The 18,798-nt window shown below is 40.2% G+C and overlaps 1 protein-coding gene across 1 annotated transcript in view; it reads right to left on the reverse strand.

The window, feature by feature from the left end:
* tpp2 (tripeptidyl peptidase 2) overlaps positions 1-18,798 on the reverse strand; it is a 110,521-nt gene that overhangs the window by 57,899 nt on the left and 33,824 nt on the right. Inside the window, exons 9-10 of the mRNA XM_079811789.1 lie at positions 17,754-17,830; positions 14,582-14,688 (exon numbers count right to left, since the gene is read on the reverse strand). Coding sequence (XP_079667915.1) covers positions 14,582-14,688; positions 17,754-17,830 — 184 coding nt within the window. The remainder of the gene's footprint in view (positions 1-14,581; positions 14,689-17,753; positions 17,831-18,798) is intronic.

An 18,798-nucleotide genomic window follows, 5' to 3' on the forward strand; every position in this document is an offset into this window, starting at 1 on the left:
GATGTGTGTAAAGCCGATTATCGTCCGATGTGTGTAAAGCCTGATTATCGTCAGATGTGTGTAAAGCCGATTATCATCAGATGTGTGTAAAGCCGATTATCATCAGATGTGTGTAAAGCCGATTATCGTCAGATGTGTATAAAGCCGATTATCATCAGATGTGTGTAAAGCCGATTATCATCAGATGTGTGTAAAGCCGATTATCATCAGATGTGTGTAAAGCCGATTATCATCAGATGTGTGTAAAGCCTGATTATCGTCAGATGTGTGTAAAGCCTGATTATCATCAGATGTGTGTAAAGCCTGATTATCGTCAGATGTGTGTAAAGCCTGATTATCATCAGATGTGTGTAAAGCCGATTATCATCAGATGTGTGTAAAGCCGATTATCGTCCGATGTGTGTAAAGCCTGATTATCGTCAGATGTGTGTAAAGCCGATTATCATCAGATGTGTGTAAAGCCGATTATCGTCCGATGTGTGTAAAGCCTGATTATCGTCAGATGTGTGTAAAGCCGATTATCATCAGATGTGTGTAAAGCCGATTATCATCAGATGTGTGTAAAGCCGATTATCATCAGATGTGTGTAAAGCCTGATTATCATCAGATGTGTGTAAAGCCGATTATCGTCCGATGTGTGTAAAGCCTGATTATCGTCAGATGTGTGTAAAGCCGATTATCGTCAGATGTGTGTAAAGCCTGATTATCATCAGATGTGTGTAAAGCCGATTATCATCAGATGTGTGTAAAGCCGATTATCGTCAGATGTGTGTAAAGCCGATTATCATCAGATGTGTGTAAAGCCGATTATCATCAGATGTGTGTAAAGCCTGATTATCATCAGATGTGTGTAAAGCCGATTATCATCAGATGTGTGTAAAGCCGATTATCGTCAGATGTGTGTAAAGCCGATTATCATCAGATGTGTGTAAAGCCGATTATCATCAGATGTGTGTAAAGCCGATTATCATCTGATGTGTGTAAAGCCGATTATCATCAGATGTGTGTAAAGCCGATTATCGTCCGATGTGTGTAAAGCCTGATTATCGTCAGATGTGTGTAAAGCCGATTATCATCAGATGTGTGTAAAGCCGATTATCATCAGATGTGTGTAAAGCCGATTATCATCAGATGTGTGTAAAGCCGATTATCATCAGATGTGTGTAAAGCCGATTATCATCAGATGTGTGTAAAGCCGATTATCATCAGATGTGTGTAAAGCCCGATTATCATCAGATGTGTGTAAAGCCGATTATCATCAGATGTGTGTAAAGCCTGATTATCATCAGATGTGTGTAAAGCCGATTATCATCAGATGTGTGTAAAGCCTGATTATCATCAGATGTGTGTAAAGCCGATTATCATCAGATGTGTGTAAAGCCGATTATCGTCTGATGTGTGTAAAGCCGATTATCATCAGATGTGTGTAAAGCCGATTATCATCAGATGTGTGTAAAGCCGATTATCATCAGATGTGTGTAAAGCCGATTATCATCAGATGTGTGTAAAGCCGATTATCGTCTGATGTGTGTAAAGCCTGATTATCATCAGATGTGTGTAAAGCCGATTATCATCAGATGTGTGTAAAGCCGATTATCGTCAGATGTGTGTAAAGCCGATTATCATCAGATGTGTGTAAAGCCGATTATCATCAGATGTGTGTAAAGCCGATTATCGTCAGATGTGTGTAAAGCCGATTATCGTCAGATGTGTGTAAAGCCGATTATCATCAGATGTGTGTAAAGCCGATTATCGTCCGATGTGTGTGTAAAGCCGATTATCATCAGATGTGTGTAAAGCCGATTATCATTAGATGTGTGTAAAGCCGATTATCATCAGATGTGTGTAAAGCCGATTATCATCAGATGTGTGTAAAGCCGATTATCGTCCGATGTGTGTGTAAAGCCGATTATCGTCAGATGTGTGTAAAGCCGATTATCATCAGATGTGTGTAAAGCCGATTATCATCAGATGTGTGTAAAGCCGATTATCGTCCGATGTGTGTAAAGCCGATTATCATCAGATGTGTGTAAAGCCGATTATCGTCAGATGTGTGTAAAGCCGATTATCATCAGATGTGTGTAAAGCCGATTATCATCAGATGTGTGTAAAGCCGATTATCGTCAGATGTGTGTAAAGCCGATTATCATCAGATGTGTGTAAAGCCGATTATCATCAGATGTGTGTAAAGCCGATTATCGTCAGATGTGTGTAAAGCCGATTATCGTCAGATGTGTGTAAAGCCGATTATCATCAGATGTGTGTAAAGCCGATTATCGTCCGATGTGTGTGTAAAGCCGATTATCGTCAGATGTGTGTAAAGCCGATTATCGTCCGATGTGTGTGTAAAGCCGATTATCATCAGATGTGTGTAAAGCCGATTATCATCAGATGTGTGTAAAGCCGATTATCATCAGATGTGTGTAAAGCCGATTATCATCAGATGTGTGTAAAGCCGATTATCATCAGATGTGTGTAAAGCCGATTATCATCAGATGTGTATAAAGCCGATTATCATCAGATGTGTGTAAAGCCGATTATCATCAGATGTGTGTAAAGCCGATTATCGTCCGATGTGTGTAAAGCCTGATTATCGTCAGATGTGTGTAAAGCCGATTATCATCAGATGTGTGTAAAGCCGATTATCATCAGATGTGTGTAAAGCCGATTATCGTCAGATGTGTATAAAGCCGATTATCATCAGATGTGTGTAAAGCCGATTATCATCAGATGTGTGTAAAGCCGATTATCATCAGATGTGTGTAAAGCCGATTATCATCAGATGTGTGTAAAGCCTGATTATCGTCAGATGTGTGTAAAGCCTGATTATCATCAGATGTGTGTAAAGCCTGATTATCGTCAGATGTGTGTAAAGCCTGATTATCATCAGATGTGTGTAAAGCCGATTATCATCAGATGTGTGTAAAGCCGATTATCGTCCGATGTGTGTAAAGCCTGATTATCGTCAGATGTGTGTAAAGCCGATTATCATCAGATGTGTGTAAAGCCGATTATCGTCCGATGTGTGTAAAGCCTGATTATCGTCAGATGTGTGTAAAGCCGATTATCATCAGATGTGTGTAAAGCCGATTATCATCAGATGTGTGTAAAGCCGATTATCATCAGATGTGTGTAAAGCCTGATTATCATCAGATGTGTGTAAAGCCGATTATCGTCCGATGTGTGTAAAGCCTGATTATCGTCAGATGTGTGTAAAGCCGATTATCGTCAGATGTGTGTAAAGCCGATTATCATCAGATGTGTGTAAAGCCGATTATCGTCAGATGTGTGTAAAGCCGATTATCATCAGATGTGTGTAAAGCCGATTATCATCAGATGTGTGTAAAGCCGATTATCATCTGATGTGTGTAAAGCCGATTATCATCAGATGTGTGTAAAGCCGATTATCGTCCGATGTGTGTAAAGCCTGATTATCGTCAGATGTGTGTAAAGCCGATTATCATCAGATGTGTGTAAAGCCGATTATCATCAGATGTGTGTAAAGCCGATTATCATCAGATGTGTGTAAAGCCGATTATCATCAGATGTGTGTAAAGCCGATTATCATCAGATGTGTGTAAAGCCGATTATCATCAGATGTGTGTAAAGCCCGATTATCATCAGATGTGTGTAAAGCCGATTATCATCAGATGTGTGTAAAGCCTGATTATCATCAGATGTGTGTAAAGCCGATTATCATCAGATGTGTGTAAAGCCTGATTATCATCAGATGTGTGTAAAGCCGATTATCATCAGATGTGTGTAAAGCCGATTATCGTCTGATGTGTGTAAAGCCGATTATCATCAGATGTGTGTAAAGCCGATTATCATCAGATGTGTGTAAAGCCGATTATCATCAGATGTGTGTAAAGCCGATTATCATCAGATGTGTGTAAAGCCGATTATCGTCAGATGTGTGTAAAGCCGATTATCATCAGATGTGTGTAAAGCTGATTATCATCAGATGTGTGTAAAGCCGATTATCATCAGATGTGTGTAAAGCCGATTATCATCAGATGTGTGTAAAGCCGATTATCATCAGATGTGTGTAAAGCCGATTATCGTCAGATGTGTGTAAAGCCGATTATCGTCAGATGTGTGTAAAGCCGATTATCGTCAGATGTGTGTAAAGCCGATTATCGTCAGATGTGTGTAAAGCCGATTATCATCAGATGTGTGTAAAGCCGATTATCATTAGATGTGTGTAAAGCCGATTATCATCAGATGTGTGTAAAGCCGATTAACATCAGATGTGTGTAAAGCCGATTATCGTCCGATGTGTGTGTAAAGCCGATTATCGTCAGATGTGTGTAAAGCCGATTATCATCAGATGTGTGTAAAGCCGATTATCATCAGATGTGTGTAAAGCCGATTATCGTCCGATGTGTGTAAAGCCGATTATCATCAGATGTGTGTAAAGCCGATTATCGTCAGATGTGTGTAAAGCCGATTATCATCAGATGTGTGTAAAGCCGATTATCATCAGATGTGTGTAAAGCCGATTATCGTCAGATGTGTGTAAAGCCGATTATCATCAGATGTGTGTAAAGCCGATTATCATCAGATGTGTGTAAAGCCGATTATCGTCAGATGTGTGTAAAGCCGATTATCGTCAGATGTGTGTAAAGCCGATTATCATCAGATGTGTGTAAAGCCGATTATCGTCCGATGTGTGTGTAAAGCCGATTATCGTCAGATGTGTGTAAAGCCGATTATCGTCCGATGTGTGTGTAAAGCCGATTATCATCAGATGTGTGTAAAGCCGATTATCATCAGATGTGTGTAAAGCCGATTATCATCAGATGTGTGTAAAGCCGATTATCATCAGATGTGTGTAAAGCCGATTATCATCAGATGTGTGTAAAGCCGATTATCATCAGATGTGTGTAAAGCCGATTATCATCAGATGTGTGTAAAGCCGATTATCATCAGATGTGTGTAAAGCCGATTATCGTCAGATGTGTGTAAAGCCGATTATCATCAGATGTGTGTAAAGCCGATTATCGTCAGATGTGTGTAAAGCCGATTATCATCAGATGTGTGTAAAGCCGATTATCGTCCGATGTGTGTGTAAAGCCGATTATCGTCAGATGTGTGTAAAGCCGATTATCGTCCGATGTGTGTAAAGCCGATTATCATCTGATGTGTGTAAAGCCGATTATCGTCCGATGTGTGTAAAGCCTGATTATCGTCAGATGTGTGTAAAGCCGATTATCATCAGATGTGTGTAAAGCCGATTATCATCAGATGTGTGTAAAGCCGATTATCATCTGATGTGTGTAAAGCCGATTATCATCAGATGTGTGTAAAGCCGATTATCATCTGATGTGTGTAAAGCCGATTATCATCAGATGTGTGTAAAGCCCGATTATCATCAGATGTGTGTAAAGCCGATTATCATCAGATGTGTGTAAAGCCTGATTATCATCAGATGTGTGTAAAGCCGATTATCGTCCGATGTGTGTGTAAAGCCGATTATCATCAGATGTGTGTAAAGCCGATTATCGTCCGATGTGTGTGTAAAGCCTGATTATCATCAGATGTGTGTAAAGCCGATTATCGTCCGATGTGTGTGTAAAGCCGATTATCATCAGATGTGTGTAAAGCCGATTATCGTCCGATGTGTGTAAAGCCGATTATCGTCCGATGTGTGTGTAAAGCCGATTATCATCAGATGTGTGTAAAGCCGATTATCGTCCGATGTGTGTAAAGCCGATTATCGTCCGATGTGTGTAAAGCCGATTATCATCAGATGTGTGTAAAGCCGATTATCGTCCGATGTGTGTAAAGCCGATTATCATCAGATGTGTGTAAAGCCGATTATCGTCCGATGTGTGTAAAGCCGATTATCATCAGATGTGTGTAAAGCCGATTATCATCAGATGTGTGTAAAGCCGATTATCGTCCGATGTGTGTAAAGCCGATTATCGTCCGATGTGTGTAAAGCCGATTATCGTCAGATGTGTGTAAAGCCGATTATCATCAGATGTGTGTAAAGCCGATTATCATCTGATGTGTGTAAAGCCGATTATCATCAGATGTGTGTAAAGCCGATTATCATCTGATGTGTGTAAAGCCGATTATCATCAGATGTGTGTAAAGCCTGATTATCATCAGATGTGTGTAAAGCCGATTATCATCAGATGTGTGTAAAGCCGATTATCATCAGATGTGTGTAAAGCCGATTATCATCAGATGTGTGTAAAGCCGATTATCATCTGATGTGTGTAAAGCCGATTATCATCAGATGTGTGTAAAGCCCGATTATCATCAGATGTGTGTAAAGCCGATTATCATCAGATGTGTGTAAAGCCTGATTATCATCAGATGTGTGTAAAGCCGATTATCGTCCGATGTGTGTGTAAAGCCGATTATCATCAGATGTGTGTAAAGCCGATTATCGTCCGATGTGTGTGTAAAGCCTGATTATCATCAGATGTGTGTAAAGCCGATTATCGTCCGATGTGTGTGTAAAGCCGATTATCATCAGATGTGTGTAAAGCCGATTATCGTCCGATGTGTGTAAAGCCGATTATCGTCCGATGTGTGTGTAAAGCCGATTATCATCAGATGTGTGTAAAGCCGATTATCGTCCGATGTGTGTAAAGCCGATTATCGTCCGATGTGTGTAAAGCCGATTATCATCAGATGTGTGTAAAGCCGATTATCGTCCGATGTGTGTAAAGCCGATTATCATCAGATGTGTGTAAAGCCGATTATCGTCCGATGTGTGTAAAGCCGATTATCATCAGATGTGTGTAAAGCCGATTATCATCAGATGTGTGTAAAGCCGATTATCGTCCGATGTGTGTAAAGCCGATTATCGTCCGATGTGTGTAAAGCCGATTATCGTCAGATGTGTGTAAAGCTGATTATCATCAGATGTGTGTAAAGCCCGATTATCATCAGATGTGTGTAAAGCCTGATTATCATCTGATGTGTGTAAAGCCTGATTATCATCTGATGTGTGTAAAGCCTGATTATCATCTGATGTGTGTAAAGCCGATTATCATCTGATGTGTGTAAAGCCGATTATCATCTGATGTGTGTAAAGCCGATTATCATCAGATGTGTGTAAAGCCGATTATCATCAGATGTGTGTAAAGCCGATTATCATCAGATGTGTGTAAAGCCGATTATCATCAGATGTGTGTAAAGCCGATTATCATCAGATGTGTGTAAAGCCGATTATCATCAGATGTGTGTAAAGCCTGATTATCATCAGATGTGTGTAAAGCCGATTATCATCTGATGTGTGTAAAGCCGATTATCATCAGATGTGTGTAAAGCCGATTATCATCAGATGTGTGTAAAGCCGATTATCATCAGATGTGTGTAAAGCCGATTATCATCAGATGTGTGTAAAGCCGATTATCATCAGATGTGTGTAAAACCGATTATCGTCAGATGTGTGTAAAGCCGATTATCGTCAGATGTGTGTAAAGCCGATTATCATCAGATGTGTGTAAAGCCGATTATCGTCCGATGTGTGTAAAGCCTGATTATCGTCCGATGTGTGTAAAGCCGATTATCATCAGATGTGTGTAAAGCCGATTATCGTCCGATGTGTGTAAAGCCTGATTATCGTCAGATGTGTGTAAAGCCGATTATCATCAGATGTGTGTAAAGCCGATTATCATCAGATGTGTGTAAAGCCGATTATCATCAGATGTGTGTAAAGTCGATTATCATCAGATGTGTGTAAAGCCGATTATCGTCAGATGTGTGTAAAGCCGATTATCGTCCGATGTGTGTAAAGCCTGATTATCGTCAGATGTGTGTAAAGCCGATTATCATCAGATGTGTGTAAAGCCGATTATCGTCCGATGTGTGTAAAGCCTGATTATCGTCAGATGTGTGTAAAGCCGATTATCATCAGATGTGTGTAAAGCCGATTATCATCAGATGTGTGTAAAGCCGATTATCGTCAGATGTGTATAAAGCCGATTATCATCAGATGTGTGTAAAGCCGATTATCATCAGATGTGTGTAAAGCCGATTATCATCAGATGTGTGTAAAGCCGATTATCATCAGATGTGTGTAAAGCCTGATTATCGTCAGATGTGTGTAAAGCCTGATTATCATCAGATGTGTGTAAAGCCTGATTATCGTCAGATGTGTGTAAAGCCTGATTATCATCAGATGTGTGTAAAGCCGATTATCATCAGATGTGTGTAAAGCCGATTATCGTCCGATGTGTGTAAAGCCTGATTATCGTCAGATGTGTGTAAAGCCGATTATCATCAGATGTGTGTAAAGCCGATTATCGTCCGATGTGTGTAAAGCCTGATTATCGTCAGATGTGTGTAAAGCCGATTATCATCAGATGTGTGTAAAGCCGATTATCATCAGATGTGTGTAAAGCCGATTATCATCAGATGTGTGTAAAGCCTGATTATCATCAGATGTGTGTAAAGCCGATTATCGTCCGATGTGTGTAAAGCCTGATTATCGTCAGATGTGTGTAAAGCCGATTATCGTCAGATGTGTGTAAAGCCGATTATCATCAGATGTGTGTAAAGCCGATTATCGTCAGATGTGTGTAAAGCCGATTATCATCAGATGTGTGTAAAGCCGATTATCATCAGATGTGTGTAAAGCCGATTATCGTCAGATGTGTGTAAAGCCTGATTATCATCAGATGTGTGTAAAGCCCGATTATCGTCAGATGTGTGTAAAGCCGATTATCATCAGATGTGTGTAAAGCCGATTATCGTCAGATGTGTGTAAAGCCTGATTATCATCAGATGTGTGTAAAGCCCGATTATCGTCAGATGTGTGTAAAGCCGATTATCATCAGATGTGTGTAAAGCCGATTATCGTCAGATGTGTGTAAAGCCGATTATCATCAGATGTGTGTAAAGCCGATTATCATCAGATGTGTGTAAAGCCGATTATCGTCAGATGTGTGTAAAGCCTGATTATCATCTGATGTGTGTAAAGCCCGATTATCGTCAGATGTGTGTAAAGCCGATTATCATCAGATGTGTGTAAAGCCGATTATCATCAGATGTGTGTAAAGCCGATTATCATCAGATGTGTGTAAAGCCGATTATCATCAGATGTGTGTAAAGCCGATTATCATCAGATGTGTGTAAAGCCGATTATCATCAGATGTGTGTAAAGCCGATTATCATCTGATGTGTGTAAAGCCGATTATCATCAGATGTGTGTAAAGCCGATTATCGTCCGATGTGTGTAAAGCCTGATTATCGTCAGATGTGTGTAAAGCCGATTATCATCAGATGTGTGTAAAGCCGATTATCATCAGATGTGTGTAAAGCCGATTATCATCAGATGTGTGTAAAGCCGATTATCATCAGATGTGTGTAAAGCCGATTATCATCAGATGTGTGTAAAGCCCGATTATCATCAGATGTGTGTAAAGCCGATTATCATCAGATGTGTGTAAAGCCTGATTATCATCAGATGTGTGTAAAGCCGATTATCATCAGATGTGTGTAAAGCCTGATTATCATCAGATGTGTGTAAAGCCGATTATCATCAGATGTGTGTAAAGCCGATTATCATCAGATGTGTGTAAAGCCGATTATCATCAGATGTGTGTAAAGCCGATTATCATCAGATGTGTGTAAAGCCGATTATCGTCAGATGTGTGTAAAGCCGATTATCATCAGATGTGTGTAAAGCCGATTATCATCAGATGTGTGTAAAGCCGATTATCGTCAGATGTGTGTAAAGCCGATTATCGTCAGATGTGTGTAAAGCCGATTATCATCAGATGTGTGTAAAGCCGATTAGCGTCCGATGTGTGTGTAAAGCCGATTATCATCAGATGTGTGTAAAGCCGATTATCATTAGATGTGTGTAAAGCCGATTATCATCAGATGTGTGTAAAGCCGATTATCATCAGATGTGTGTAAAGCCGATTATCGTCCGATGTGTGTGTAAAGCCGATTATCGTCAGATGTGTGTAAAGCCGATTATCATCAGATGTGTGTAAAGCCGATTATCATCAGATGTGTGTAAAGCCGATTATCATCAGATGTGTGTAAAGCCGATAATCGTCCGATGTGTGTAAAGCCGATTATCATCAGATGTGTGTAAAGCCGATTATCGTCAGATGTGTGTAAAGCCGATTATCATCAGATGTGTGTAAAGCCGATTATCATCAGATGTGTGTAAAGCCGATTATCATCAGATGTGTGTAAAGCCGATTATCATCAGATGTGTGTAAAGCCGATTATCATCAGATGTGTGTAAAGCCGATTATCATCAGATGTGTGTAAAGCCTGATTATCATCAGATGTGTGTAAAGCCGATTATCATCAGATGTGTGTAAAGCCGATTATCGTCAGATGTGTGTAAAGCTGATTATCATCAGATGTGTGTAAAGCCGATTATCGTCAGATGTGTGTAAAGCTGATTATCATCAGATGTGTGTAAAGCCGATTATCATCAGATGTGTGTAAAGCCGATTATCGTCAGATGTGTGTAAAGCCTGATTATCGTCAGATGTGTGTAAAGCCGATTATCATCAGATGTGTGTAAAGCCGATTATCATCAGATGTGTGTAAAGCCGATTATCGTCAGATGTGTGTAAAGCCGATTATCGTCAGATGTGTGTAAAGCCGATTATCATCAGATGTGTGTAAAGCCGATTATCGTCCGATGTGTGTGTAAAGCCGATTATCGTCAGATGTGTGTAAAGCCGATTATCGTCCGATGTGTGTGTAAAGCCGATTATCATCAGATGTGTGTAAAGCCGATTATCATCAGATGTGTGTAAAGCCGATTATCATCAGATGTGTGTAAAGCCGATTATCATCAGATGTGTGTAAAGCCTGATTATCATCAGATGTGTGTAAAGCCTGATTATCATCTGATGTGTGTAAAGCCGATTATCATCAGATGTGTGTAAAGCCTGATTATCATCAGATGTGTGTAAAGCCGATTATCATCTGATGTGTGTAAAGCCTGATTATCATCTGATGTGTGTAAAGCCTGATTATCATCTGATGTGTGTAAAGCCTGATTATCATCAGATGTGTGTAAAGCCGATTATCATCAGATGTGTGTAAAGCCTGATTATCATCTGATGTGTGTAAAGCCTGATTATCATCAGATGTGTGTAAAGCCGATTATCATCTGATGTGTGTAAAGCCTGATTATCATCTGATGTGTGTAAAGCCTGATTATCATCTGATGTGTGTAAAGCCGATTATCATCTGATGTGTGTAAAGCCGATTATCATCAGATGTGTGTAAAGCCGATTATCATCAGATGTGTGTAAAGCCGATTATCATCAGATGTGTGTAAAGCCTGATTATCATCAGATGTGTGTAAAGCCGATTATCATCAGATGTGTGTAAAGCCGATTATCGTCAGATGTGTGTAAAGCTGATTATCATCAGATGTGTGTAAAGCCGATTATCGTCAGATGTGTGTAAAGCTGATTATCATCAGATGTGTGTAAAGCCGATTATCATCAGATGTGTGTAAAGCCGATTATCGTCAGATGTGTGTAAAGCCTGATTATCGTCAGATGTGTGTAAAGCCGATTATCATCAGATGTGTGTAAAGCCGATTATCATCAGATGTGTGTAAAGCCGATTATCGTCAGATGTGTGTAAAGCCGATTATCGTCAGATGTGTGTAAAGCCGATTATCATCAGATGTGTGTAAAGCCGATTATCGTCCGATGTGTGTGTAAAGCCGATTATCGTCAGATGTGTGTAAAGCCGATTATCGTCCGATGTGTGTGTAAAGCCGATTATCATCAGATGTGTGTAAAGCCGATTATCATCAGATGTGTGTAAAGCCGATTATCATCAGATGTGTGTAAAGCCGATTATCATCAGATGTGTGTAAAGCCTGATTATCATCAGATGTGTGTAAAGCCTGATTATCATCTGATGTGTGTAAAGCCGATTATCATCAGATGTGTGTAAAGCCTGATTATCATCAGATGTGTGTAAAGCCGATTATCATCTGATGTGTGTAAAGCCTGATTATCATCTGATGTGTGTAAAGCCTGATTATCATCTGATGTGTGTAAAGCCTGATTATCATCAGATGTGTGTAAAGCCGATTATCATCAGATGTGTGTAAAGCCTGATTATCATCTGATGTGTGTAAAGCCTGATTATCATCAGATGTGTGTAAAGCCGATTATCATCTGATGTGTGTAAAGCCTGATTATCATCTGATGTGTGTAAAGCCTGATTATCATCTGATGTGTGTAAAGCCGATTATCATCAGATGTGTGTAAAGCCTGATTATCATCAGATGTGTGTAAAGCCGATTATCATCTGATGTGTGTAAAGCCTGATTATCATCTGATGTGTGTAAAGCCTGATTATCATCTGATGTGTGTAAAGCCTGATTATCATCAGATGTGTGTAAAGCCGATTATCATCAGATGTGTGTAAAGCCGATTATCATCAGATGTGTGTAAAGCCGATTATCATCAGATGTGTGTAAAGCCGATTATCATCAGATGTGTGTAAAGCCGATTATCGTCAGATGTGTGTAAAGCCGATTATCATCAGATGTGTGTAAAGCCGATTATCGTCAGATGTGTGTAAAGCCGATTATCATCAGATGTGTGTAAAGCCGATTATCATCAGATGTGTGTAAAGGCGATTATCATCAGATGTGTGTAAAGCCGATTATCGTCAGATGTGTGTAAAGCCGATTATCGTCAGATGTGTGTAAAGCCGATTATCATCAGATGTGTGTAAAGCCGATTATCATCAGATGTGTGTAAAGCCGATTATCGTCCGATGTGTGTGTAAAGCCGATTATCGTCAGATGTGTGTAAAGCCGATTATCGTCCGATGTGTGTAAAGCCGATTATCATCTGATGTGTGTAAAGCCGATTATCGTCCGATGTGTGTAAAGCCTGATTATCGTCAGATGTGTGTAAAGCCGATTATCATCAGATGTGTGTAAAGCCGATTATCATCAGATGTGTGTAAAGCCGATTATCATCTGATGTGTGTAAAGCCGATTATCATCAGATGTGTGTAAAGCCTGATTATCATCAGATGTGTGTAAAGCCGATTATCATCTGATGTGTGTAAAGCCGATTATCATCTGATGTGTGTAAAGCCGATTATCATCAGATGTGTGTAAAGCCGATTATCATCTGATGTGTGTAAAGCCGATTATCATCTGATGTGTGTAAAGCCGATTATCATCTGATGTGTGTAAAGCCGATTATCATCAGATGTGTGTAAAGCCGATTATCGTCAGATGTGTGTAAAGCCGATTATCATCAGATGTGTGTAAAGCCGATTATCGTCCGATGTGTGTAAAGCCGATTATCGTCCGATGTGTGTGTAAAGCCGATTATCATCAGATGTGTGTAAAGCCGATTATCGTCCGATGTGTGTAAAGCCGATTATCGTCCGATGTGTGTAAAGCCGATTATCATCAGATGTGTGTAAAGCCGATTATCATCAGATGTGTGTAAAGCCTGATTATCATCAGATGTGTGTAAAGCCGATTATCATCAGATGTGTGTAAAGCCTGATTATCATCAGATGTGTGTAAAGCCGATTATCATCAGATGTGTGTAAAGCCGATTATCGTCAGATGTGTGTAAAGCCGATTATCATCAGATGTGTGTAAAGCCGATTATCGTCCGATGTGTGTGTAAAGCCGATTATCGTCAGATGTGTGTAAAGCCGATTATCGTCCGATGTGTGTAAAGCCGATTATCATCTGATGTGTGTAAAGCCGATTATCGTCCGATGTGTGTGTAAAGCCGATTATCATCAGATGTGTGTAAAGCCGATTATCGTCCGATGTGTGTAAAGCCGATTATCGTCCGATGTGTGTAAAGCCGATTATCATCAGATGTGTGTAAAGCCGATTATCGTCCGATGTGTGTAAAGCCGATTATCATCAGATGTGTGTAAAGCCGATTATCATCAGATGTGTGTAAAGCCTGATTATCGTCTAATGTGTGTAAAGCCGATTATCATCAGATGTGTGTAAAGCCGATTATCATCAGATGTGTGTAAAGCCGATTATCGTCTAATGTGTGTAAAGCCGATTATCGTCAGATGTGTGTAAAGCCGATTATCGTCCGATGTGTGTAAAGCCGATTATCATCAGATGTGTGTAAAGCCGATTATCATCAGATGTGTGTAAAGCCGATTATCGTCCGATGTGTGTAAAGCCGATTATCGTCAGATGTGTGTAAAGCCGATTATCATCAGATGTGTGTAAAGCCGATTATCGTCCGATGTGTGTAAAGCCGATTATCGTCCGATGTGTGTAAAGCCGATTATCATCAGATGTGTGTAAAGCCGATTATCATCAGATGTGTGTAAAGCCGATTATCGTCTAATGTGTGTAAAGCCGATTATCGTCAGATGTGTGTAAAGCCGATTATCGTCCGATGTGTGTAAAGCCGATTATCATCAGATGTGTGTAAAGCCGATTATCATCAGATGTGTGTAAAGCCGATTATCGTCCGATGTGTGTAAAGCCGATTATCGTCAGATGTGTGTAAAGCCGATTATCATCAGATGTGTGTAAAGCCGATTATCGTCCGATGTGTGTAAAGCCGATTATCGTCAGATGTGTGTAAAGCCGATTACACATTACCTGCCCATGACGCTCCGCGAGGGACGGTGATGAAATGCCGGCGGATCTGTCCTGGTCTGAAGTGGACGTCTGTAAACGCGACCTCTTGACCTCGACTGTCAGCTACTCTATAAGACACAAACACACGTCACACACAAGCATGTATATATTTAAGAATTTTTTTTTTTTATATATAAAACATTTATATTTATATATATTATATAAATGTATATACAGTATATACATGCAAATATTTCTTAAATATATACATGAATGTGAGTGTATTTATATATAAATAATAATTAACAGAGTACACACACATATATTATGTAAACACAAACTTTTATTTTGGATGCGATTAATCGCGATTAATCTTTTGACAGCCCTAATATATATATATGTAGATGTTTATATGTATATGCGTAGGTGTAGGCATATGTATGTTATTTAAAGGAAAGCAAGAATTAAAGGGGTAGGAATACATAAGTTTTACTTCTTCCTACTCCTTTTCGCACATGAGATAGAAGCATGTTTATACAGGAAAGTAAGATACTTTGCGGTTTTCTTTTTAAATGTATTTTTCTTCTTTACTTTTTTTTCTTTTAACCCTTTAACTGTCACCCCCCTTTTTGAGAATACACTATCCAAACTTAAAGGTCTAACCAAGTTGTGTTCCAAATTTGAAGTTGATATCACAAAAATTAAAGTCCCCATGAGATTTTGTTTAGGGCGCTGTACCAAAAACAGCCACTGGGTGTCATTCAAATTCCATTGATTGTTTTTTTTATGCATTTTCCTGTAATTTTCTGTCCAAATATCACCTCCATCACAAAACAGTCCCCAAATATGGACCTTTGAGACTGGCAAAATATGTTTTGCCAAGATTAGAAAAGGTTTTGAATATAAAGTAGTTAAAATAATAGTTGTAATATGAAACATGACACCTCCCACTAGGGGGAGGAGCCTGCTAGAATAATTAAGAGTAACGTTTTCATGGTAACACAATGTCCGATTTCAAAACGGTTTTCACAGGATGAATTTTGAGTTTGTAAGCTTTCAAATGAGACCTAATTTATGATAATTACTTAAAGATAATTACTTAAATTACTTAATATCTATTTACAAATGAAGATATTTTAGTGTAAATCTGATGCTCTGAAAGGCCTCCATTGGCTCAACTTTACACTCTCAAGACCCTAAAAAGACACTAAAGACTAAAGTTACAAAGTCCATCTCACTACAGCGGCTCTACAATAACTTTATGAAGACGACAATAGTTTCTGTGCGCAAAAAAACCCTAAATAACGACTTATATAGAGATGACGATTTCAAAACACTGCATCATGAAGCTTCGAAGCGTTATGAATTAGTGAGTCGATTCATGATTCGGATTGCGTGTCAAACTGCTGAAATACGTGACTTTGGCGATCCAAACCGCTGAATCGACTCACTGATTCATAACACTCCAAACCGCTGAATCGACTCACTGATTCATAACGCTTCAAACCGCTGAATCGACTCACTGATTCATAACGCTCCAAACTGCTGATTCGACTCACTGATTCATAACGCTCCAAACTGCTGAATCGACTCACTGATTCATAACGCTCCAAACCACTGAATCGACTCACTGATTCATAACGCTCCAAACCGCTGAATCGACTCACTGATTCATAACGCTCCAAACCGCTGAATCGACTCACTGATTCATAACGCTCCAAACTGCTGAAATACGTGACTTTGGCGATCCAAACCGCTGAATCGACTCACTGATTCATAACACTCCAAACCGCTGAATCGACTCACTGATTCATAACGCTCCAAACTGCTGATTCGACTCACTGATTCATAACGCTCCAAACTGCTGATTCGACTCACTGATTCATAACGCTCCAAACTGCTGAATCGACTCACTGATTCATAACGCTCCAAACCACTGAATCGACTCACTGATTCATAACGCTCCAAACCGCTGAATCGACTCACTGATTCATAACGCTCCAAACCGCTGAATCGACTCACTGATTCATAACGCTCCAAACCGCTGAATCGACTCACTGATTCATAACGCTCCAAACCGCTGAATCGACTCACTGATTCATAACACTCTAAACCGCTGAATCGACTCACTGATTCATAGCGCTCCAAACCGCTGAATCGACTCACTGATTCATAACGCTCCAAACCGCTGAATCGACTCACTGATTCATAACACTCTAAACCGTTGAATCGACTCACTGACTCATAACGCTCCAAACTGCTGAATCGACTCACTGATTCATAACGCTCCAAACTGCTGATTCGACTCACTGATTCATAACGCTCCAAACTGCTGAATCGACTCACTGATTCATAACGCTCCAAACCACTGAATCGACTCACTGATTCATAACGCTCCAAACCGCTGAATCGACTCACTGATTCATAACGCTCCAAACCGCTGAATCGACTCACTGATTCATAACGCTCCAAACCGCTGAATCGACTCACTGATTCATAATGCTCCAAACCGCTGAATCGACTCACTGATTCATAACACTCTAAACCGCTGAATCGACTCACTGATTCATAGCGCTCCAAACCGCTGAATCGACTCACTGATTCATAACGCTCCAAACCGCTGAATCGACTCACTGATTCATAACACTCTAAACCGCTGAATCGACTCACTGATTCATAACGCTCTGAACCGCTGAATCGACTCACTGATTCATAACACTCCAAACCGCTGAATCGACTCACTGATTCATAACGCTCTGAACCGCTGAATCGACTCACTGATTCATAACGCTTCGAAGCTTCATGATGCCGTGTTTTGAAATCGTCATCACTATATAAGTCGTTATTTAGGGTTTTTTTGCGCACAGAAACTATTCTCGTCTTCATAAAGTTATTGTAGAGCCGCTGTAGTGAGATGGACTTTGTAACTTTAGTCTTTAGTGTCTTTTAAGGGTCTTGAGAGTGTAAAGTTGAGCCAATGGAGGCCTTTCAGAGCATCAGATTTACACTAAAATATCTTCATTTGTGTCTGAAGATGAACGGAGGTCTGACGGGTGTCCAACCACATGAGGCTCAGTCATTAATGACACAATCTACATTTTTGGGTGAATTAAAATGTTTGAACGTTATTGTATTTTATTTATTTTTTCTCATGTTCGAAATAAAGAAATCAAATCAAAAACGCCGGACTCACTGGGCAGGGATTATGACCGTTATGGGCACTCTGAAAAGCGGACCAGCGCTGAGAGCCGACGTGTCGTATCCACACACCTGCAACACACACCATCATTACCACACCATCATCAACACACAATCATCACCACACACCATCATTACCACACCATCATCAACACACACACCATCATCAACACACACCATCATTACCACACCATCATCAACACACACACCATCATCAACACACACCATCATTACCACACCATCATCAACACACACACCATCTTCAACACACACCATCATTACCAACCCATCATCAACACACACCATCATCAACACACACCATCATCAAGTGTGAAGGAATCATGACAGGAGATTGGTGAGAGTGAAGGAATCATGACAGGAGATTGGTGAGAGTGAAGGAATCATGACAGGAGATTGGTGAGAGTGAAGGAATCATGACAGGAGATTGGTGAGAGAGTGAAGGAATCATGACAGGAGATTGGTGAGAGTGAAGGAATCATGACAGGAGATTGGTGAGAGTGAAGGAATCATGTCAGGAGATTGGTGAGAGAGTGAAGGAATCATGACAGGAGATTGGTGAGAGAGTGAAGGAATCATGACAGGAGATTGGTGAGAGTGTGAAGGAATCATGTCAGGAGATTGGTGAGAGTGTGAAGGAATCATGACAGGAGATTGGTGAGAGTGTGAAGGAATCATGACAGGAGATTGGTGAGAGTGAAGGAATCATGACAGGAGATTGGTGAGAGAGTGAAGGAATCATGACAGGAGATTGGTGAGAGAGTGAAGGAATCATGACAGGAGATTGGTGAGAGAGTGAAGGAATCATGACAGGAGATTGATGAGAGTGAAGGAATCATGACAGGAGATTGGTGAGAGTGAAGGAATCATGTCAGGAGATTGGTAAGAGTGAAGGAATCATGTCAGGAGATTGGTGAGAGTGTGAAGGAATCATGACAGGAGATTGGTGAGAGTGTGAAGGAATCATGACAGGAGATTGGTGAGAGTGAAGGAATCATGTCAGGAGATTGGTAAGAGTGAAG

This window comes from Gobio gobio, assembly GCF_949357685.1.
Source record: "Gobio gobio genome assembly, chromosome: 3".
NCBI lineage: Eukaryota > Metazoa > Chordata > Actinopteri > Cypriniformes > Gobionidae > Gobio > Gobio gobio.